This window comes from Simochromis diagramma, unplaced genomic scaffold (genome assembly GCF_900408965.1).
Source record: "Simochromis diagramma unplaced genomic scaffold, fSimDia1.1 OVJJ01000603.1, whole genome shotgun sequence".
NCBI classification, from domain to species: Eukaryota; Metazoa; Chordata; class Actinopteri; order Cichliformes; family Cichlidae; genus Simochromis; species Simochromis diagramma.
Genome location: NW_024387414.1, coordinates 13028459 through 13052173, shown reverse-complemented (window position 1 = coordinate 13052173; position 23715 = coordinate 13028459). Strand labels below are relative to the sequence as shown.

The 23715-nt window shown below is 40.5% G+C and overlaps 1 protein-coding gene across 3 annotated transcripts in view; it reads left to right on the top strand.

Annotated features, from left to right (window-relative positions):
• spata17 (spermatogenesis associated 17) overlaps nt 1–23715 on the top strand; it is a 44024-nt gene that overhangs the window by 16456 nt on the left and 3853 nt on the right. Inside the window, exons 7-10 of one of the 3 annotated variants that reach the window (XM_040011897.1) lie at nt 719–961; nt 4481–4617; nt 5487–5597; nt 9901–10186. In XM_040011897.1, coding sequence (XP_039867831.1) covers nt 719–961; nt 4481–4617; nt 5487–5571 — 465 coding nt within the window. In that variant the 3' untranslated portion in view covers nt 5572–5597; nt 9901–10186. Of the gene's footprint in view, nt 1–718; nt 962–4480; nt 4618–5486; nt 5709–9900; nt 10187–23715 lie in introns of those variants that run through there. The other 2 variants (XM_040011896.1, XM_040011895.1) reach the window with 2 other exon arrangements.

The following is a 23715-nucleotide window of genomic DNA, read 5'->3' as shown; positions in this document are numbered from 1 at the left end:
TTATTTCATATTTTTAGGTCTAGTACATTGTTATTAAATGCTGCTGCATGTCTTTTAACAGGTGCTAGAATGTATGAACATATCACTCCAGTTTTAGGAAATTTACACTGGCTCCCTGTTGATTATCGTATTCATTTTGAGATTCTTTTGCTTACTAGTTTTAAATGGTATGGCGCCCAATTATTTATGCAAACTCTTCAACATGTGTAACCCCAAAAGAGCACTGAGATCGTCCAGCCAGATGCTCTTAGTACAACCGAGGTCTCGATTGAAGCATAGAGGAGATCGGGCCTACGCAGTCGCAGCACCTAGACTCTGGAATAATTTAGCCACTTCAGAGTCTATTCAGTCTTTCAAATCACATCTTAAAACGCACTGTTTATGTTGGCTTTTAGTTCAGTTTGAGTACCATCAGGCTTGTTTTATGTTTGTTATGGGGGTTTTTTGTTTTCATGTTATACATTGTCATTGCCTCATCTCATTTATCTGTATTTGTTTTTCTATTGTTTTCTCATGGTCTTAACTAATTGTGAAGCACTTTGGTCAACTAAATTGCTTTTAAATGTGCTATAGAAATAAATTTGATTTGATTTTGATTCATTAATTTTAAAAAAAATTTAATTACTAGTAAGAAATACATTTTAATCTAATGACTTTAAAATTCTAATTTAATGTTTTCACGCTTTTACCCTCTCTCTCTTTTTTTCTCTTTCCTCAGTGCCCAGGGGTCTTCAACTCTCCATTCAGGCCAGCTCCTCATGAGATGGAGCTGCTGCTGAGGCAGCAGGTCAAGTACCAGGCCCCCACCAGGCTGGCCTCCAGGGGCAAGGCTTGTCTCTTGGGCATCCCAAGCTCAACAAGCTCTAGTTTCCCTGTGACTCTTGGATCCCCATTGATCAAAACCTCTAGAACTTACAGCTCCAGGCCCATACTGCCTCCCATTGCCAACAAGACACAGCAGGTGACGGTGGTCAAAACGTTGCCTATAAAAGACATAAACAAGTAGAAAACAGATCAATACAGCAGTATAAAAGCAGATATACAAGAGATGAGATGTGATGGTGTGAAAAACTGGATTCAAGCATGTTCAAGAGGTGAAACAGACTGTTAGTTTAACAAAGTATCATACTAATTATTAAAGCCTCCAACATCACCTTCCTTCCTCATGGGGGATGGTTCTTGATGAAAGCAGAGATCCTTTAAAACTCCTTTTAAAGAAGAATGACATCATTAAAGCATGGCAGACAGCTCTCCTGGGGGCTACTGCATAGAGTCGTTTAGTGCCTTTATTTCAATGAGTACTCTGTGGGACTATGTAGTTATGTGTTACTATATTTGTGCACCACAGTGTGTGCGTGTGTGTGTGTGTGTATTTTAAAATTGCATGCACAGCTCTGACTAGTGGACCACAACAACATGATATGTGCTGTGTCAGGTAACGATTTAACTGTACAATTATCCACAATTTTGTTGTACAGGTACAATGACAATAAAGGGCTCTTCGGTTCTAAATGTAAACTAATACACATTCACATACACATTCCACTTGAATTTGAAGTTTAGATGTATGTATTTGTTTCTGTATATTACAGATATATATGGATAATTTTGTTAAATTCCATGGAAACATGCATTATATTTCCATTAAGCAAATAAGCGACATATATACATTCAACAGAAATTAAAATTTAATTTGATAAATAATAAATTTAATAAATTAGTATTTTTCTGATCTTATATGTTGTGAACACATTTTCTTCTTTTTTTTACAGAAATTGTTTTAACAATATATTGCTTTGTCCAAAATGAACAAGAATAAGTGTTCATTTTAAAGAGTAAATTTTCATCAAAGACCTTTGGACATATCATAGAGAGAAAAGCACAGATTTGCCACTGTTTCATATTGAACTATCACATAATTATGACAGTTACCAGTCAAAATGTGTACTATATTAATCCAGTGGCTGATAAAAATAGACAAACCCTGAGTTGCCACTATTTGAATATTTACTTTGGTTGTTCTCAACTGAGAATTTGTCTTGGTTCAGTAAAGGATAATCCAGTGGTGTGTTTGTGACTGTATGTGTCATGTGTCTGTGTTTGCATTTGTGTGTATGATGATGATTTGAGTGCTATTGAAGAGCAATATTTTCCACTCTGTGGCTCTTTATGGCAAATTGCTTTCCCTAGTATTAGTTTCTAGTAATGTAAAACATAAGTGAGCAGAAATGAGGCGTATATTTGTCTCCTTTTATTAGCTGCAGTTCATACTCTTACATACACATGCAGGCATGTCTCCAGCTGGCCGAAATGGGAATAGGTTTATTAATGGTGTCCTAGGAAAGTCTCTATGGTTGATATGAAGAATAATTGTCTATATTTATACATGTGTGCCTCATAGTGTGTCTTTTTTGTGTGTGTTCAGCTCGTGTCATTAGTGCAGGAAGTCCCCTTTTCTTTTGCACTCACCCCTACATCCCACACCCCCTCCATCTCTGGTGTGATAACTATCTAGTGGTGATGGATAAGGTTGAGGTGCTGGCTGTGGAAGTGGTCAGGCCAGGCCACTGATCCCGTGGTGATAGGAGCAAGGACAGGGTCTCTGTCTCTCTCCTCCTCATTCTCCCTCCTTTTTTTAACACCAAACAACAACTGAAGGTCACCTTAAACATAGCGAAAACATTTAAGTTAATCTGCATTCCCAAAAGTTTAGCCATTATTCGCACAAGTTCTTAAGTAATGTAGTCTTAGAGCATCCACTTTGAGATTTGACTTCGCTGGACACACGGACAACTCACACACACACACACACACGCATACACACACACACACACACACACACACACACACACACACACACACACACACACACACACACACACACACACACACACACATACACACACACATACACACATATATATTCCAACAAGCTTTTTCACCTTTGTTCTTGCACTTAGCCTGAACTCTCTTAGGCAGCTTTCTTGTAATTTCTGTAAGCAGTCTATTTCTCCAGCCTTCTTGGACATAAATCCAGAGCTCTACCTTAGATGTTAGCTGGATGTACTTCTTCAGTAATGTTGAGGTCCGGGGTCTGGGGAAGCCAATCCATGACTGATAGTCTTCCATGGTGTGTTGTTGTTTTTTTGTTGTGGGTTTTTTGTGTTTTCTTTTTTAATCCAGATGTAGTTTTTTGTGCATTGGCAGTGTTTTTGGATCCATTGCCATGATGATCTCTTCTTCTTGTTTGACTCCTCAAATATTTTAAGGACAAACTGCACACCATACTGAGATGTGCCAAGTTTTCAGCTTATTAGCTCCATGGGAATCACTGTGTTATCTTCTGCATGTTCTCTAAATTTAACTAATGAATTGATAATAAGTGACAAAGTGCCTAAAGATACCAATTAAAATAGGTTCTTCGAAAAGTTGTCTGGTTTATCCCTTGAGTTATGCCTTTTTTATGATTGAGTGAATCATAGGTAAATGTAATGTGGCTTAACGAACAAACAAAAAGAGAGCCTGAAGAACTATTGTTCAAGACCACTTGTAAAAAATCATGAGAAAGTCTGTCTCCATGGAAGAAAAATAAAAAGAACTGAGGGGTGGCTCAAGACTTTTTAATTGTGTGTGTGTTTCTTCAGTTTACCTTAACAATTTAACAACATTAACACAGATATTATGTAAGTTGACTTCTTAAATAAACTGAGTTTAAATAAACTCAACTTATTTAAGAAGCCAGACAATTCATAATTTAGTCTTTTTCGTTGAGATCACTGCTATATTTACAGAAAACCATTCCACACCCCACACCCAACCACTTACCCACCAATCTCAGCCATGGTCTGAGTAACCCTCATCCCTCTGGCCACTTACGCAAAGACTCTATACTCCAAAGTCTTTTGCACAACATTCAAGCACTTTTCAACTTGTCATTGTTACTGTGTGCCTTTCTTTTGTTTTTATATATGTGTTCTTCTTGTTTGTTGGTTATTCTAGTCTTCTTACTATTTATATTTCCTGCACAATTGCTGCACTTTTAACAGGAAGAAAACTCTGGCAGAAACAGGCTCAGGGAGGGAAACCCATATGCTGGAACTGATTGGGGGTGAGGGGAAAAGAAGAGAACAGGGAAAAAGATCCACTATCATATTCATTTAGATTTCAATTAACAAATCACCACAAAAGCCCAAATCATGATTTTAACCCATTGCAGACAGTGTCCTCATTGCTCCAAAACTGTCTTCTTTTTAACTGATACCCCTCCCATCCTCCTCTCTCCAAAATTGAACTAACATGCTTGGTTTTACTTCTCCTGCCACTTGATCTTTTTTATTCTTTCTCTACACTTAGCCTGTCTCCTGTCACAAGAGAAGAGATGCAGAGGACTGACCTCTGTCTTTTTTTAATTCTGCAAAAGAGTGATTTTGCGATCAGTTTTCGACTAATGTACTGTCTATTTTGTCTGTCCTTATTCCAGGGTCTTTACAGAGAAGCAGGAGAGGCTTGGGAGCAGCGCTTGCATTGTCGTGAATTGATGTTATGTCTGCAGACCTCTTACATGCACCTAGAGGAGGCCCAGAATCAGCTACGTGAACTCGAGCCAGTGAGACTTAGGTTTGTACAGGAGTTCTCTGTCCAACCTGTCTGGATAATTCTTTTAGATTAGATACAATATATTAGAACATTCATACATTAATCTAACATAATTCAGCTACAGGTATGTCTAAGTCCCATTGTTTGGTGTGTTTTAACATATTATTTACTGCAAATAGTGTCTGTATTAACTCTATACTAGCAAGAAGCTGCTCTTTGAGTGAGCACTGCTGAAAGAGAGAGACACAATTTTTCATTGTGGGGTCTGTACAGAAATGTTACTAAAAAGTTATAATAACATAATAATCCAGTGTAAGCTACATCCTTGCATGTGTCTTGTGTTGGTATTCGCCTCCTCCTTTTGATGCTCTATGTTAAATTGAGTTCAGTTTAAGCTGTATTTTATCAAAATACTGGTGTTACTGAAATATGTGGAGCTCCACTCTAAACATTTAGGATCAAGATTCAGTGAAGCCCTACAGGACAAAAGAACAAAGCTTTGGCACTAAACTCACAGCTTTGTGCTGTCCATCTGTGCCAATTATGCGCTAATTCTGATAAAGTTGCTTGCTGGCATCCCTAATATAGCAAAGCTCCCAGCTGCAACTTTCAGCTATTCTGGTGCAAAATAAGACATGCTTTCATAATTAAATATGCCACTATTTGCAGTAAATTGCTTCCCGCAAACTCTTAGTTTCAAAACTGACACTGCACCATCTCTAGTAAATCCTGACAGTAGTTATATATCCATGGAGGGTTTTACACCAGTGAATCTAGCCCTATGAAAGTGAGAGACATGCTTAGCAAACAACAGTTTTAATAAAACCAATCTGAAAACCTGTGTGCACTATATTGTATAACTTTGCTGTTTCTTGTTGTCTGACACCCAGAGGAACAGGAAGTACACTTCACCATTTGAGCCACAGCAGCAGTTCATTTCCTCATCCAGCCCATACCGGCAAGAGCTTCAGATGATTAATATACACTGGTTATCAGAGGAGGTATGATGAAAACTAAAAAGACTAAACAAAAAGAAAAAAAATCATTTGTTTGTTTATTTATTTAATTATCCCATGTAGAGGGAATGGTCTGAATGGGCTAAAAGCTGTTGTAAAGGGTTTATATGGTTGAATTAGTTTGATCCTAAGGTATAATTCTTCTTCTAAGAAAGACATGAAAAAACAGAGCAGCACAACCTAAACCTTTCAACTTGTGTTGCACAAATTTGTCAAAAGTGACAGCAATTTAATAAATCGCCACTCTCCATCACACGCATATCTACACCCACCCACACCCATACACACAATTCCCAGCTATGCCCTCCACTGCCCCTTCTCCATGTATACGTAAATGAGGTGTATGCATTGATGTGTATGTGTGGGTATGTTAGTGAGAGAATGTGTGAGCGTGGGCCCTGCGGTCTGGTCCAGGCATTAGGTAATTGACTGTGTCTTTGCTCAAGGCCTTTCATGGATCACCGTCCTTTATTAGCTCACTTCCCAGCACACACACTCGCATACGTGCACACCCACACACATACACAAAGTTCCCAGCAGCTCCACCCCAGCCCCTTACTCCCCACCAGCAACCAGACCCAATTGCCCGGAAACAAGGAGTGAAACAAGAGAGAGAGAGAGGAGCAAGGGAAAAAGGAGAGAGCAGCGACAGGGGAATGAACTAACACGGCCCCAGGAAGTGGAGATAAATAAGTATGAGGAGAGAGTGAGTGGGTGAACGGGGTCTCCTCAAACTGACAAGAGAAATTGAGGGAGTACGATCCATATTTCACTGTATCATGTTTGTCAAATACAATTTTAGGAAGGTTGTAGATCTGCATTGGTGGTAGTATTTTGACTTTGCCTATCGCCCTAGCCCCGTTTGGGTGAAAAGTACCTGTCTAGACAAAACAGGAAACAAATGTCCCAAATATGCTGTTGAACTAACGCAGGTTCACAGCAAAGCTGCATGGCAGTTTTAACTGTGTGTTAACGGGAATACCCACTGATTATCAAATAATATGTCGGTAAGTATAAGTGTGAATTAGAATGAGATTTGGTCATTTAAATGGTGGGATGAGCCAGGATTCATTTATTAAGTTGATTCATTTCTTAGATAAGTATGTGTGTGTGTTTGCTGACACGTTTAGCTATTTTCTATTATTTTATTTTATCTCAAATCAAATATTTGCTAAACGTATTCTCTGTATAGTATAACTTTGCCATGCAGGATGTTGTTGAGGAAGATGATAAAGACAGTAGTTGCCTGTCCTCGGCCCAGTCCTGTCATACTGCTGTCACTCAGAACTCATCAAACCTCACATCTTTCTCTCAGAGATTCTGTGTCTTTGTATCTCTCTACCTCTGTTTACTCTCTCTCTCTCCTCTCACTCTGTGATAATTAGTGCATTAGTCCTATCATTGGCATCACCGTGAGCTATAGCAGCAGCCAGCGGAGCTTCTTGTCATATCTCACAGGGCCAGTGGAGTGGACAGCTCAACCCTGGTACTCATCATCTTCATACCGTGCCTAGCCAGCCTCCCCCCAGCCACATTATTTAGCTATGTTATCCAGCCATGCTCCTAATTATTTTCAAATCCTAGCCATAGCCCTCTCACCCAGTCTCTGCCACATTACCTAGCCTTGCTTGTAATCATCACCTTAAGCGTTGCTTTAGCTTCTCCACACAGCCTGAAGCCTCATCATTAACATACCCCAGTTTTTTTCTGTTTTCTTTGGCTTGACCATCACAGCTCTTGGCAGTATGTACACAGCATCCTCAGACCAAACCAAGCCCTAGAAATAGCCTGTGACTCCTGGACCTTTATTTACCTTAGCCATCTGGGTCACAATATGAAAGTCTGTCAGTGTACACACACACATATCCACATGCATCCACACACATTCACAAAAATGCCAGTCCCTGCCTCTTGAAAAGCTGAGTTCCCTGTCTCAGGCCAAAGAGCGCTGTGTAAAGGTTGCCCCTTTTCTTGCCCATATGTCTGCTTACCCTTTTTGCCTATGTTCCTGGTAATCCTGTTATGCCAACACAACAATGATGGTTATTTTTACTCGTTAGTTCATGTTATATTATCATTATTATTATCATTGTTATTTCAGGAGAAATAAAGTGATAAAGGGCAAAATGTAGGTTATTGGTAAGCAACACATTGCCTGTAAGTACTGTAAGATAAAATGCTATAAAAGATTGTGAACCAGTTACATGCTCCAGCAAAGACTAATTTCAAATGCAGATATGGGAAAGCCCTCTGTGTTCATGCTAATTTTGTGGTCGTTATTAGCCATGTCACCAGCGGTTCTGCCTATAACCATAGAAGATAGCTAATTAGGAGGCTACGTGCTAATAAAGTACACTACAGTGAGTGGTCACGTCTGTGTTTATCTGTGCTCCAAGCCTTTCCTTCTCTTTTCATTAGACTGATGTCCATCATAACTTTCAGAGCATCAGGAGAAACTCACTGATACACACTAAAACACAAGCACTCTTCCCTAGGTCCAGGTCTTTTTAAAATTTTGCTTGTTTGTTTGTTTCTGGTAATTGTTTATTGAAATAATACCAAATATGAGGTCCAGACATAGAGAAAAATTCATTTTCAGAACAGAAGTTAATGCACAGGGATGAAAAGTTAAAGGGCATAAATAAATGAAAACAAATACAAATCAAACTGGACAGGCAGACGGAGAAGGAAATGCATCGACACATAATAGAATATAAATACTAATAAACAACCAGAACAGCAGTGGAGGCAAAAAAAACCCCAAAAGCATATATAACATCAGTCATAAAAAAATAAACATAAATTATGTATCAATGGCTAAAAGTAATACCAAGATAGTAATAACAAAGTGGAGGCAAGGCTAAAGATTGTGTTAGCTGTAGCAACGGCTTTGGATCAGTGGACCACTATACAATGTCCATCTTTCTTAATTCTGGCCCTTTCAAGTGATCATATATCTGAAAAGAACGTTGGCCAAATTTGGTCTAAACCATTTTTTAATAATAGTTTTCATTGCAGCAGTTGAAGCAGCTAATGTTGCAAATTACTCCTGAAACTAATAATGTATTTAAGCTGAGACTAGTATGAAAATTATAGTTCAAAAAATCATATAGTTTGATTATTTTACCAGACTCATAACAGTGAACCCAAAAGTCAGTATTTATTAATTTATCTTTAAATCTAGGCTCAGGTGTAAACTACAGTACCGGGAGAGGGACTGGAAATTGTTTTCCTAACTTATAGTTAATATGTGTGGTTTTACAGTAAAGGAAGAAAGACAAGTTGTAAATAATAATGAAACTGATCAAATGTTTTCTTGAAATTACCATGATATCACAGAAGACCCTGGTATTCACAACCTTTTAATTTGAATTTACCAATAATAATGCTGCCATGTAGGTATTAAAACGCGAAAAAACTCGTCTAAGGGTGAAAGTGAAAATCAAATGGATTATCAGAAAATATACAGATTGATATACACCAGAATATGATCTGATTTATCTGTTCTTGTTTCCACAGACTGTATCTAAAAGATAGATGTAGTCTCTGTGTCAACCCTCATTGGTTATTCAAAAGCTGTTATGACACTTTAGGCTTTGCAATCTCATTTTTTTAACCACTGTGCTTGAATAACAAAGATAACCTAGGACACTGTCAGATAATTCCAGCTCTAACTAGTTAGATTGGTTAACAAGATGCATTTATGATTTACTGTGATATTGATTCAAGTGATCTATCCGACTCCGCTGCATTAGGATCCATGTTACTAACCATTACTACTAACCATTTTACAGCCTGTGTAAAACTCTGAAGCCCTGCCATTTGCTCAACCATAAAGCATTTCCCGCCACACCGCTTCCTACTTGAGACCTCAGGCTTATCAGTTAACCCACCAATTCATTTACATTATGGTGACATTTAGGACTGTATACAGAGTAACAGTGAGGGTCAAGTTCACACAGCATGATGTTAAATGGACAGCATCTGCTAAGTAGCAGATATATTTTGGTAAGATTTGAAAGAATGAATGACGTTAGATATTTTTGTTAAAAGATTCTGGACCAAACTCTACCAGATTGAGTAACTTTGTAGAACTTTCTTTCTATAAAATAATGAGGTTGCCTTAATACACCCAACAAAACACCACAACCACTAACAGATTGGCAGTATTGGTGTGAAAATATAAGTTAACTGCAATATAAAATGCTATGTCATCATAGTTATTCCAAAATCAAGATGGAAGTGTTTTTAAGTCTGAGTAGATGTTTTCTTCTCCATGTGTACATAGGTGTCAGAGAAAGGAGGCAGACAAGCTGGATAGGGGTGTCTGTACTTTAATGGACTGCCTGTCCCTGTAAGGATATGCTCCACTGAACCATGCTGTATATAGTGTAGTATAATCACTGTCGATGTCTTTCTCCTTCCATCACTTTTTCTTTGCTCATCTTTTCTATCTTCTTTATTTGCATATGTTCTCTTTTTCTGACTTCTTCATCTGTACTACCAACCAGTAGCTTTTTCTACACCCCTTTCCCCATTCTTGTAAAAAATATCTGAGTGCATATATATATAGAGAGAGAAATATAAATGGATCGTGATGAAGCTAAAATGTAGATCAAAGACTGTATATAAAAAATGGACATATTACCCATGGCATTATTCTGTTCAATGGGTTATTTATATAGTTTTATTTATATAGTTTCAAATCACAAAAAAGTTGCCTCAAGTTGTTTTATACAGTAAGGTAAAGATTGCAGTTTTAGAAAGAAAACCCCAACAAACAAATGACCCCTTATAAGCAAGCACTTTGCGAATGTGGGAAGGAAGAACTCCCTCTTAACCTTCAGCAGAATCAGACTCAGCAAGGGGCAGGCATCAGCTGCAACAGGTCATGTCTTGGTTTTTGAAACAATATAATTTTTGGTGTCACTATTTTAGTTTTTGAAGCCAGAAGTGACCATTGGGTATTTGGGTAGCTTAGGAGCCCACCCAAAAAAGGGTAGACTCCTCAGATATCCATTAACTAAGGGGCAGCGTCCATTGACTGCTTTATTACATATAGTACCTGTTATTTAGTGCTAAGAAAAAACAAGCAAACCAGGAGCAGACCAACAATTATAAAAAATGAAGCTCAGACTTCTTGGATAGACTTGGATGTACACACACCACAAGCAATTGTGCTTTTCACATCTTCCAAATGGCACCAACACTACACACAAAGTAAAGAGGTCCAGTTCCATGACTGAAATTCTAAGAGGTCAATGCTAGACAGTGGCCCACTATAGTCATTTGTTGGCATCCATCAGTCAGTTAACTTTAAGTAAACTCAAATCTAATGGTTAAATTTATAGCAATTATAGATTAGACATGAAGACCCAGGCTATTTTTGGTCTAGAAAAAACAGGCTCTGAACATTCATTCTCTTCAGATGCATTTTTAAAAAAAAAAATATTTTTAAGTCTATTTGGATTGATTGACCTGTGGGGCTACCCTCAAATGTACTGCTGTTTTTGGCACTTTCACAGTGGCTTCATTTTTCTAGGCCAGGAGCTTGTCTTATTGGATGGGCACAGAGAATCCAGCACCCACATTCTGTATCTATCTATTGGAGGTATAAGTTGTGTATGTATCACTGTGTGTGAGTCCTATTTTTTCAGGTTATGTTTGTTTTTTTTGTGTTATGGCTTTTGTAACTTTCTAAGCTGCCTAGTGTATGTATAAAAACCACCCCTTTATCAGTTGTAACTATACAAGATGTGCACACTTGGGTATATGCACATGTATGTGTGTGCTATTAAAGTCTCATATGTTCCTTAGCCAGTGTGGGAATATGTGTTGGGGGTTGGGGGTGGTGATGGGACCTGGAAAGAGAAGCAATCACAAACACTTAAACCAGCAAATGGCCTTGATGTCCTGTGCAAAGCAGCCCGTGTTGACTGATGAGCCTGTTAACCCTGGCTGAAACAACTCCAGCACAGGGGATTAGACAGCAATGCTGGTCCCGGCTGTTCGTGGCCCATTTTGCATGGGAATTGTGCATATTTAATCTAAGGTGTGCCGAGGTGCAAAGACAAGCCTCCCTCTTCTCCGTTTCTCATTATAGATGTGTAATAGCACCCTGAGGCTGAGGCCCTTAATTCACCAGCACCAGCCCAAGTCTTAATCTTACCCTCAGTCTCAGCCCCCACCTTCCCCCAGTGCCTACTTTCAACCCAAATCAAAGTCCTAGTTGCAGCCCTCCTCCTAGGCTTTCTCTCTCCTAGTTCTTTCCTATTCTAAGCCTTAGGGTGCTAGTATACTTGTCAGACGGTCAAACAGTGTCTGTAACCGCCTTCTGACATTGGAATTGACGAGGAAAATTGGCAAAAATCAGATACTTTTCATTTTTGCGAACTTTTGCACTGTGAATGCCTTTGGGAGATAACCAGAATTTCACTGTTTTGTCCCACAGGGCATTTGCAGTGGCTAATAGAAAACTAGGATTACACAAGATTCATTAAACCTTTGTATTATGTGTTGTTAGAATCATGAAATGACCAATAGCAATATGAAGATAAAGAATAATGGACAAATTGCAGGAAGATTGTCACATTTGAACCATGGTAGCGTGAGGTAACTAAAGACAAAAAGTTATGCTAATTAATTTCCATTCTAGTTGTATTTTTTATGGTAAACCTATTTGTATAGAACTAACACCCTCATTATTAATAATATTTTATCACCATGGCCAGACACGTCACAACCATAGCCACTCATTCTGGTAACTGCATTTTCACAAGGATTTGCTGCAGTCGCTTTTGTTTATATTGTTTTTTTGTTTTTGTTTTGTTTCTTCTTGATATGTTAGTTTTGAATTCTGCATTTGTTTCCAGATTAATGTGATTGCATGTCAGTGATGAGTTCTCTGAAGCATGTATCTAATTTCATCTATCATGTCATCTCTCTCCCTCTCTCTCTGCTCTCAGCAACCCCCTCTAATCCGGCTCACCTGTTCACACTCTTTGCAAGACTGAATAATTAGTACTTCTCATTTAGTTATTGTCTTATTCTTTACAAAAATTTTGTATATATGCCCTGTGTATCACATAACTACCGCATGAGAAGAAAGTATGTGTAGAGTGAGTGTGTGCGTGTGTGTGTGGGGGGGGTGTTTATTAGTAAGAGGGACCCCATACTGTGGGTGTAATTTCTTGTTTGTACATTGTTCCAAACATCTTTGGCTACTGCAGAGTAGGGGATAGATATAGAGAGGGATGGAGAGGTTGAATCAGACAAAAAAAAGATTGAGAGAAAAGGAAAGAGAGAAGGGAGCGGGGAAAAACAGGATGATAACAAAAGCGGCTCAGATTTCACAGACGCATATTTCATCAATCATGTGAATAAGTCGTGGTGATTATGCATGGCGGTGGCAGGCCGAGGGGGGCTGATTACCATACACCATAAAGGCTGCTTTCTTATCTCACACACACTGATTAGTTTCTGTCTGCAGATAGCCTCTCACTCTTCGCTCTTTCTCTCTCTCTCACACACACACACACACACCCACACACACACACACACACACACAGATACTCATGTGGTGTGTGTACCTCAAGCATACACACACAGTGTATGCAAGCATGCAGACACAAGGTTACATGCACTTACCCGGTACTGTTGGAATTCCAGATAAATGTAATTTAGCTGGTGGCATTAGGTCATCATTAAGTGCAAAATGAGAAAAGTTCAAAAATCCTGTCTTTGCTGGGGGTTTTTTTTTGCTTTTTTTTTTAAATTAAGGAGGATCTGGGATAATCTTTTTGATAAATGTGATAAAGCTGTAAAAATGCAGGAACACCTCTTAAAACTGTTGGGCTTCGAAGTAGCTATCTTTGCGTACAGTAAAAATGCATACGCTTTCTTTCTTTTTAACTTTCTTTTACTATTCGTGTTAAATTTTTGACCTATGTGTAAGATATCGTGCACAAGTCCTCAATGCAAAGACCTTGTGTTGTATTTTATGATGTCCCAAAGGAGAAGCATGATTAGTTAAATCAAAATAGGCTTTGCTGTTGTCCTGTTTTGATACTGTAGGTCATTCTTTTCTGGGACTGTGTGTTTGCATGATGCAGAACAAGTGAAAGAAAGCAAGAGTTCAGCAGGATGGGGAGGTGAGGTTAGGGCAAATAAGCCATGTATGAAAGGCCCCGCTTTGTGTCTCAACCACAGAATTAGAAATGACTCTTTTCTTTTGCACTTCTCTCTCTCTCTCCCTCACTGATATATAATGTAAACTCATTTAGTAACCAGGCTGAAGCTGTGTCGTGCTGTCTGAGTGCCTGCATGTGAGAAGTGCGCCTGGGACGCATTAGGGCCTCCTGACAGGGGCCTGGGAGAAATAAGTGAAATTAATGGAGCTCCTTTCATGTCGGACAAGGCCGCGGCACCCCTTTCACGCCGCATACAGTCACAGAAAAGTCAATACTTTTTTATTACTCCTCGCTTGCCCTACATTCCCCACTACAAGTGCTCTGCCCACTAATTGGTTTCAGTTTCCAGAGAAAGAGAGAGAGAAACAGGAGAGAAAGTGTGGGAGAGGACTCCATCCCAAAGAACACTGAAGCAAATAAATCAATCTCATATTTTTCTCTCTGCTGTCTTCTTTCATAGTATAACATCACAGCAGAGAGAAGGAGACATGAGAGTGGAGAGAGGGAGAGGCTAAACGGTTGGTTAGAGCACGCCTGCTCCCCTGGGAACATAATAATATCTGCGAGTCTGTTAATGGAGATGAGTGGTTAAAGTAGTCTGACGCCCTGCCCAGGTCACTCTTGGGGGTTTCTAACCAACAACTCTACCTCTGCTGACTCTTTCCACTGTAACGTGGAGTGAAGCATCCTACCAAAAGACTGATTTCAACTAATCTTTGTGTATATGTGGAGATAGTGATGCAAGCTTATCAGTATATTATCAATATTACTATTATTATAATTCACATGGTGAATTTCTCAAGCTGTATTGAACTGTCATCTAGTATTTAAAATTAACACATATGTCAGCATGTGCAATTATATAATATTACTGCATGGGATGTTGATCAACTGAGCATTTTAACATTGTTTTTCAAAAAGAATAGTTTTGCAGCAGCAGCAGTTTAAAACATGTTCCAGAGTTACCATCTGAAGCAGTTGGAAATTGTCTATCAAGTTAAATTACATCTGTATAACCCAATATAAATGTGTGTGCTTGCAGTTCTAAGTAGGTAATTACTGGATTAGAATGGTTTCACGTGTGTCTACTGACGCATGTATGTGTCCTGTCTGCCGCTATGCCGTTCACTGATGTGCTAAACTTAAGTGGCAGTGGGGTTAGCCTCTTTCAGAAACAGTGGAGCCACAAATTGATGTGACATTTTGAACCCCATCCCACCACAAACACACACTCACAGAGACACACACGTGCGCGCGCAAACAGACACACCGACACACACACACATACACACACTAATCAGCCTCCAGTTAAAGGGAGGTTCCACCAGTCTCGTTTTCTTTCTGTATCCCAGCTTTCACAGCTCTATAGTATGGGCAAGGGCAGGTTTGGGGGGCTAGAGCATGTGTGTATGTGTGAGTGTGTGTGTATGTGAAGAAGCTGTCACACTGAGCTGGCATCACCATCCAGTTTGCCATCTCTTCCTCAGTTTGACAAGTCCCTGTTTCCCACCCTGTGGCCAACATGCACACACATACGCACTGTCTCTCTGTCTCTGTCTCACTTGTCTGTCACACACACATATGATATGTGAACACACCAGTCATGCACTCACATGTATTGTTTGAATGCTTAGGCTAAATAAATGTATAGGCACACATGTGACACACACACACACACACCTGTCCAAATGCACGGATGACCACATGCTGCATATTATGCAATGAATGAGTTTGACAATGTATGCAGCGTGGTCCAGAATGGGTGACAGTAACATATCAAATCACATCATTGTTACTGAAAAGAGCTTTCATTATAAATCTACAGTGGAGTTTGTTTTATATTTGTCTATTTATGTGGCAGCACTACATGACGGTTGTCATGTTCGTGTGTGTGTGTGTGTGTGTGTGTGTGTGTGTGTTCTTAACAGTTGTCGGCGTCAGATTGCGGAGGGCTTCTGTTTGTTACAAGGACAGGCTTGTCCCTCCCTCCAGGCGTCGGCATTATGATGATTGTCATGGCGATGGAGTGTGAGTGACAGGCGGGATCACATGTGCTAGCCGGGGAGCAGGAAGCCCAAACCGCCCAACTCCCTGACATTAGTTTGTCCTTCATCAAAACTTTACATTCATTTATAACTACTCACTCTCTGCGTTGCAAAATCTTTCTTGTTTACATCTTTTTTTTTTTTTTTACCATCTGTCTCTTTCATCTGCTGATCTTTTTTTCCCTCTTTTATTTCAATTTCTCTTCCTCTCTCATTTACATTTCATGTTACCTCTACTGATATTTCTTTCCACTTCTTTCTTTCTTGTGTTTACCTCTCAATCATTCTCTTACCGTTTCAGTTCCAGATTTAATATATCTGGACTTGACACAACTTTTTAGATTCTCTTAGCAATGGAAGTTGTATTCTTTCACACCTGCAAACACACACACACATTTCCTGAGCAGGCTGGCTGGAGGTAAATCACCTTCTGTGGAGCAGTAAGTTGTAGTTGTGTGTGTGCGTGCACAAGCAGTTTTTTGTTCAATACATAGTTGTTTGCTTCGGTTGTTTAAGATGTATGCGTTGGTGTAATCTAATACCTGTGTGTGTGTGTGTGTGTGTGTGTGTGTGTGTGTGTAATTTTTGATGAGAGGACTAGAGCTTTTTGTGCATCACAGCAGAAAAGGAGGTCAGGGTTTGCACAGAGACTCGGGCATTCATCATTAGCCTGCTGCCGCTGCTGGTAATGTTGCCCGTTACAGCCGTGATTAAGAGCCCCGCTTAGTTCCAGTAGTCGGCTCAGATGCACAAACACACACACACACACACACATGGTACCAACTACTGCTCCGATATGCTGTTTTTTTAATGGGAAAAGTCTTTCGAATCATCACCCGTTTCAGCATGTGTTCATGTGTGCTTGTTGTTTGGGGACTGAGCTGTACATGGTCTCTAACTGCGAGGAGGCTTCAGGGCCTGATGAGAAACCTGTCACAGTCACTCATGAAAAGAGCAGTTCATTGCTCCAAACACACTTTCTCTCTCTCTTACACACACACACACATACACACAGAGCAGGAAATTGCACACAGTCTCTTGTGAGTGTTGGAATCATAATGGGATATGTACACCTTGCAAAATCCAGGAAATGGGAATAACATTAATAATAATAATAACAACATGAATAAGATGCTATATTTTTAAAACTTTTTTTGTGAGAGCAGGTCTTCAAAACTTAACCTCCTAAGACCCGAACTCTTTCATGGCATGCATTTTTAATTTCTCTTTGCTATTTGGGCTGATTGGGACCTGACGAATGTAAAAACAAAGGATTATGTGTTTTTTTTAACCTGATTTTTGTTTCTGAGAAAATGAGATCCACATATGAGGACATTCTCTTTAAATTTCGATAGAACAGTGGCAGTATAATGTCCTCGTAAGTGGATATCAGGTCTTTATAGAGGAAAATTTAGTATTTTGGTCTAGACAACCTAAAATGTGATGTCCACATATGTGGACACCAGGCTCTAGGAGGTTAAAATCACTTTTAAAGATACAATTCATCTGTCAGTTTTAGTTAAAATCAACTTGCTCGATTCTCTGGCATGCCAAAGTAGTCACAGTGAAAAAAGGAAAGTCTGAAACAGACCAACAGATTTTAATTTTGAAAAACTCCTCAACCTGGAGTTTCAAGTGGAAAGTCAGAGCAGACTGACATACCTAGTTAGCGATCCAAGTTGATGGTACTGAACATAAACAGTTGTGAAAGTGTAAAATTTAATCTGTACTGCCACAGCTGTGTATTTTTGACTCATTAAATAAACTATATGAAGAGCACAGATTAGGCTCTATCCATGAATGTTTTTTTTTTAAGTACAAAAAAAATCTCAGATAAGTTTGAATCTCAGTGACCTCAACCTAAAGGTCAATGGAGGTCAAGTTTTCTGAAAATCTTGTGAATGCGATAACTCGAGAACAAGGTGACATAGGGGCTTCAAATTAATAGCGCAGGTGCATCTACAAAATACCTTGAATGACTGTCAGTGACCTTGACCTCAAGATCAGAGTAAGTTTAGTGAAAATCCTGTGAATGCAATAACTTCAGCACGAGGCAACATAGGATTTTCAAATGACACCATAAGTGTGTCTTCTAGCAGGCCAAGAGGTAGCTTTTCTCCAGTAAATTAGGTCACTAGGTGGGAATGTGTGATATAAAAGATTCTAATGTAATGACCTATTTTAATGGTATGTGTCCACAGGATCCATGAACTTCATCTTTGAGGCTATTAGCCTCAAAGATAGAACTTCATCTTTGAGGCTATTAGCCCCAAGATGGCGGCGCGTGAACAACGCGAGGCTCAGTGTCTCTCCAGAATCTGCTATTTAGCGGTTTTTTATCTACTTTTAACCGGATTATTCGTCCAGAATTGCTGTGCGTTGCTGACCTACAGCAGACAAGAGCTTCTGGACATCTGGACTCACAACTCCAACAGTTTTATCGCTGATCTCCGACTCATCCCAGAGATCTCCAGAACACCGGAGGCTGTCCACTCTCCCCGGCCGGGCGGAAGTGCACGCAGACGGCGCCGAGATCGTAAACAAAGGCGAGGTAGGCGCGGAGGGCTACGGGCTAAGCTAAAGCTAACACCACACCGGCTGCCTTTACCCAGTATTTTTCTCGCCAATGTCCGTTCTCTGGCAAACAAAATGGATGAGATACGGCTCTCCATCACTAACAACAGACGGATTATGGACTCAAATGTCATGTTTTTCACCGAAACATGGCTGAACAACAGCTGCCCGGACAATGCTATCGAGTTAGCAGGACGCCACACACACCGAGCCGACAGGCTAGCAGATGACTCCGGCAAGACCAGAGGTGGAGGTTTGTGCATTTATATTAACAATGCTTGGTGCATGAACTCCACTACTACTGAGAGTCACTGCTCACCTAATGCGGAGTTTTTAATGGTCAAATGCAGACCTTATTATCTCCCCAGAGAACTCACTTCTATCATACTCACTGCCGTGTATATACCCCCCGACGCTAATGCTAGGTTGGCCATGAAAGAACTTTCTGCAGCCATTAACAAACACCAGAATAAACACCCCGAGGCTGCTTTTATTGTTGCTGGTGACTTCAACCACACCAACTTAAAGACAGTCCTCCCCAGATTCCACCAACATGTCTCCTGCCACACCAGAGGAGACAAGACTTTAGACCATGTGTATTCCAACCTGGCTGGAGCCTACAAAGCCACACCCCTCCCCCACATTGGACAATCGGACCATCTCTCCCTGTTCCTCACACCTCGGTATTCACCACTCATCCAACGTGTGAAACCTGCTGTGAGGACAATTAAAGTGTGGCCAGAGGGGACAGACGCAGTGCTCCAGGACAGATTTAAAAACACAGACTGGAATATGTTCACCCACACAGACCTGGACCAGTACGCCTCATCTGTACTGGATTACATCTCCAAAACCACAGACAGTGTCACCACCCAGAAACGGATCACCATGTACCCCAACCAGAAGCCTTGGATGAACCGGGATGTTCGTCTCCTCCTGAAGGCCCGCAACACTGCCCTTAGGTCAGGAGATGCACACGCCTACAGTACAGCCAGGGCTAATCTAAAGAAGGGCATCAAAAAAGCCAAACACCATTACAAAAGAAGGTAGAAGAACACTTCTCCAACTCCAACCCCCGACGCATGTGGCAAGGACTCCAGACCATCACAGACTACAGGACCACCAAACCCTCCCCCGCATCCTCTGATGTCTCCTTCCTCAACGAGCTCAACAACTTTTATGCTCGTTTTGAGCGAGGGAACCCCACAACCACAACCAAAGCAGACATGACGCCAGACCACCAACCTCTGACTCTCTCCCCCACCGATGTAGGAGCGGTGCTGAGCAGGATCAATGTCCACAAGGCTGCAGGCCCTGATGGCATCCCCGGGCGTGTTCTCAGAGCGTGTTCTGGGGAGCTTGCAGGAGTGCTCACAGACATATTCAATCTGTCCTTGGCCCACGCTGTGGTACCGGCCTGCTTCAAATCCACCTCCATCGTCCCGATACCCAAAAACTCCAACCCATCTTGCCTCAATGATTACCGCCCAGTAGCACTCACCCCCATCATCACTAAGTGCTTAGAGCGACTGGTCCTAGCACACTTCAAATCCTGTCTCCCCCCCACCCTGGACCCCCACCAATTCGCATACCGCCAGAACAGGAGCACAGAGGATGCAGTCTCCATCGCAATGCACTCTGTCCTCTCACACCTGGACAACAACAACACCTACGCCAGAATGCTGTTTATAGACTTCAGTTCAGCATTCAATACAATCCACCCCTCACAACTCATCAGGAAACTGACAGACCTGGGCATCAGTTCCCTCATCTGCAAATGGTTACTGGACTTCCTGACCAACCGCCCCCAACATGTCCGGCTGGATAACCACTGCTCATCTACCATCACAATGAACACCGGTGTACCACAAGGCTGTGTGATGAGCCCTTTCCTCTACTCCCTCTTCACCCACGACTGCAGACCTGCTGATGGTCCCAACACCATCATTAAGTTTGCAGATGACACCACGGTGATTGGCCTCATCAGTGACAACGATGAGGCCGCCTACAGGGAGGAGGTGGATCGTCTGGCTGAGTGGTGCGACAGAAACAACCTGCTGCTTAACACCGAGAAGACCAAGGAGCTCATCGTGGACTACAGGAGGAATGCTGACCCACATCCACCCATCCACATTAAGGGGACGGCTGTGGAGCGTGTGAGCAGCTTCAAGTTCCTGGGAGTCCACATCTCCGAGGATCTCACCTGGACGACCAACTGCTCCAAGCTGGTCAAGAAGGCTCACCAGCGCCTCTTCTTCTTGAGGACTCTGAGGAAGAACCACCTGTCCTCAGACATCCTGGTGAACTTCTATCGCTGCACCATCGAGAGCATCCTGACCAACTGTATAACAGTCTGGTACGGGAACTGCTCTGCCTCGGACCGGAAGGCGTTGCAGAGGGTCGTGAAAACTGCCCAGCGCATCGCCGGAGCACCACTTCCTGCCATAAAAGACATCTACAGGAAGCGGTGTCTGAAAAGGGCTGGGAAAATCATCAAAGACCCCAGTCACCCATCACATGGACTCTTCACCCTCCTGCCCTCTGGGAGGCGCCACAGGAGCCTCCGGACTAAGACCACCAGGTACCGGAACAGCTTCTTCCCCACAGCTGTCAGACTCCTGAACTCTGCCTCCTGACATCTGACCCACATTAAACTCATGGACTGAACATACACACAATGGACAACTGTACCCTCAAACACACAATAATAACATGGACTGAACCACCACTCACAACCACTAGCACTTTATATAGCCTCTGTAGAAACTATCTACACCCTCACTTATCTTAACTGCACTACTGTATAGCTCTGTGTAAATAATCATTCTGTACATTCGATAATCTTTAATCCTACAACTGTTTACAACTTGCATAGTTCCCATTTCTGTATAGCTGTATATCTCAGATTCTGTAAAGTTACTTATTTCATATTCTGTATAGTTTTTCATATTTATATCCTGTTCATAGCCTGTTCATAGCTTGTACTCACTACAGCCTGTACATACTTATAGTTATAGAATATTCACAACATACTTCATACCGTGTACATTATAACATACCATAATAGACCCATTTCTGTAATATACTCACATATCTATATTATTGCTAATATATATTGTAATATATCTATATCACTAAAGCACTTCTGGATGGATGCAAACTGCATTTCGTTGCCCTGTACCTGTGCATGTGCAATGACAATAAAGTTGAATTCTATTCTATTCTATTCTATTCTATTATTGGCTTGTTTGTTGCATCAGCTGCTTTGAGAAACAAATTTTTCTGGATTGTTTAGTTTAATCCTACAGGGTTTACATGGCTTTACAACACTTCTTCCTATGGATAAATTCCTATAACATTATTTAAGAGCCTTTACTATCTATTATAGACAGTAGCATAACAATATAACACAAGTTTTATCTTTAAATAAAGTTATTAAGTCAGAAACCGTATTGTCACACGTACGTTGTCCGTATTGATGTGGCACCATTGTCTGTCCCCAACCTGTTTTTCCCTTTCTTTCTGTCTCTCTTCCCCTTTTTCTCTCCTTCATGTTGCTGGCATTCCCTCGGGCCTGTGCTGTAAGGCGTGGAAGAGGAGCAGAGACAGAGCATTTAGTAATAGCTTCTTAATGGGCTTGTCGACAGCCACATTAGAACGCACAGGCAGCGAGCGAGACCGGGCAACGATATGCCAAGCCAGATGCCATGCCAGCTGTGACACTCCGCTTTCTCACTCACGCTCTCATTTGTAATCACATTTCTCATACGGATGGACGCCATGTGCGTAAAGAACAGCAGACAGGCACATCACTGTCACTTTTCCTTTTCTGTGTTCTTAAAAAAGAAACTTTAACATTTTGAAAAAAGCAGGAGGTCGTAAAAAATAATCAAAATCCAAGGAATGTGCAGTCAGAAGATAAACAAAACAGTATTATTCTATAAACTGGCATGAGCTTATGGTGCAACCTGGTCTAATTTTGACCTAACTGTAGTTCCTTTTTAAACTAAACTTGTGTATATTTGCATTTCTTTACTATCACAATTAGTCTGTCATTGATTGGGAGAGTCTAAGAAATATAAAAGATGTTTTTGGAACAATAATACTGGTACGCTTATTGATTAGGCTCTAATATATGCCATAGTCTTGTGAGAGGTGACACAAATTGTACAAGATGGACTTAATGTCCGTGTCTTAAAAGTAATGTGGAATTGACTACATTTTTTTTCTCTGATGGGTAGAAGGGGTCAACTACTGTGGTTGCAAAACGCTGAGACAGTAAAGAAGTAGAAAAAAAAAGCTTCAACTCTGTTGTGACCTCACTCTCCTGAGGGGTTTATGGCTTCAGAAACCTGTCTAGTCTTATTGAATATAGCAGCTCATATTTTAGATTATGATTCAAGTTAAAAAGAACAGTAATGAAGAGTTTTCTTTACTGTGTCACTGGCAAGTATCTAGCCTATTAAGGTGCATTGTCCATATATTTCTCGGTTTGATCTGCCTCACATCTGATTTGAAAATACCAAAATGACAAAGGTGAAAACAGTCTTCACGCAACACAATGGACCTTTACTATATAGGCAATGGATGACATCATGGTTGCTAAGTCCATCTTTTACATGAAATCCAGTCCTAACTACATCCATTATTAAACAGGAAAGTTTTAAGTCTAGTCTTACAGTTTTTCTGAATTGCTAAAACACCAAATCCCATTGTAAAAACTAAACCGTCAACTATGAAAACTCTTTCATCAAATCAATCTCACAGTTGCCAAAATCTTAAACACTATTCATTTGCAAATCTGAATCACCCATTTACCAAAACTCTAAACACATTATCAAACACAAAACACATTTACACAAAACACACTGTTTTCATCATTAACACACTACCACTCAAAATTGAAAACACATGTTACAACCTCTTCTTCTGCTTTTTGCTAGATTGAATACAGCTTCATCCACGAAGATGTATTCATGAGACCTAACCATTGAGTCAAGCTCAAAGATTCTCTGTACACAACAAACTAATTTTAGTTCTGTAAATGAATAGTATGATGTATACATGTGCTATGTATACAAGTATACTTATAACTAAATGGTATTTTGTTTAGAATTGAAGGATAGCCGCATGAGTGTGGAAGAACACGCATGCGCTCACAACACCAGGAGACACTTATTGTGGATATGGTCCATCAGAATAATGCAATTCGACTGCATGAAATACAGCAGTGGATTATAGAAGACAACATACATGTTGAATCTAGCAAAAAGGAGAAAAAAAGGTTGCAATGTC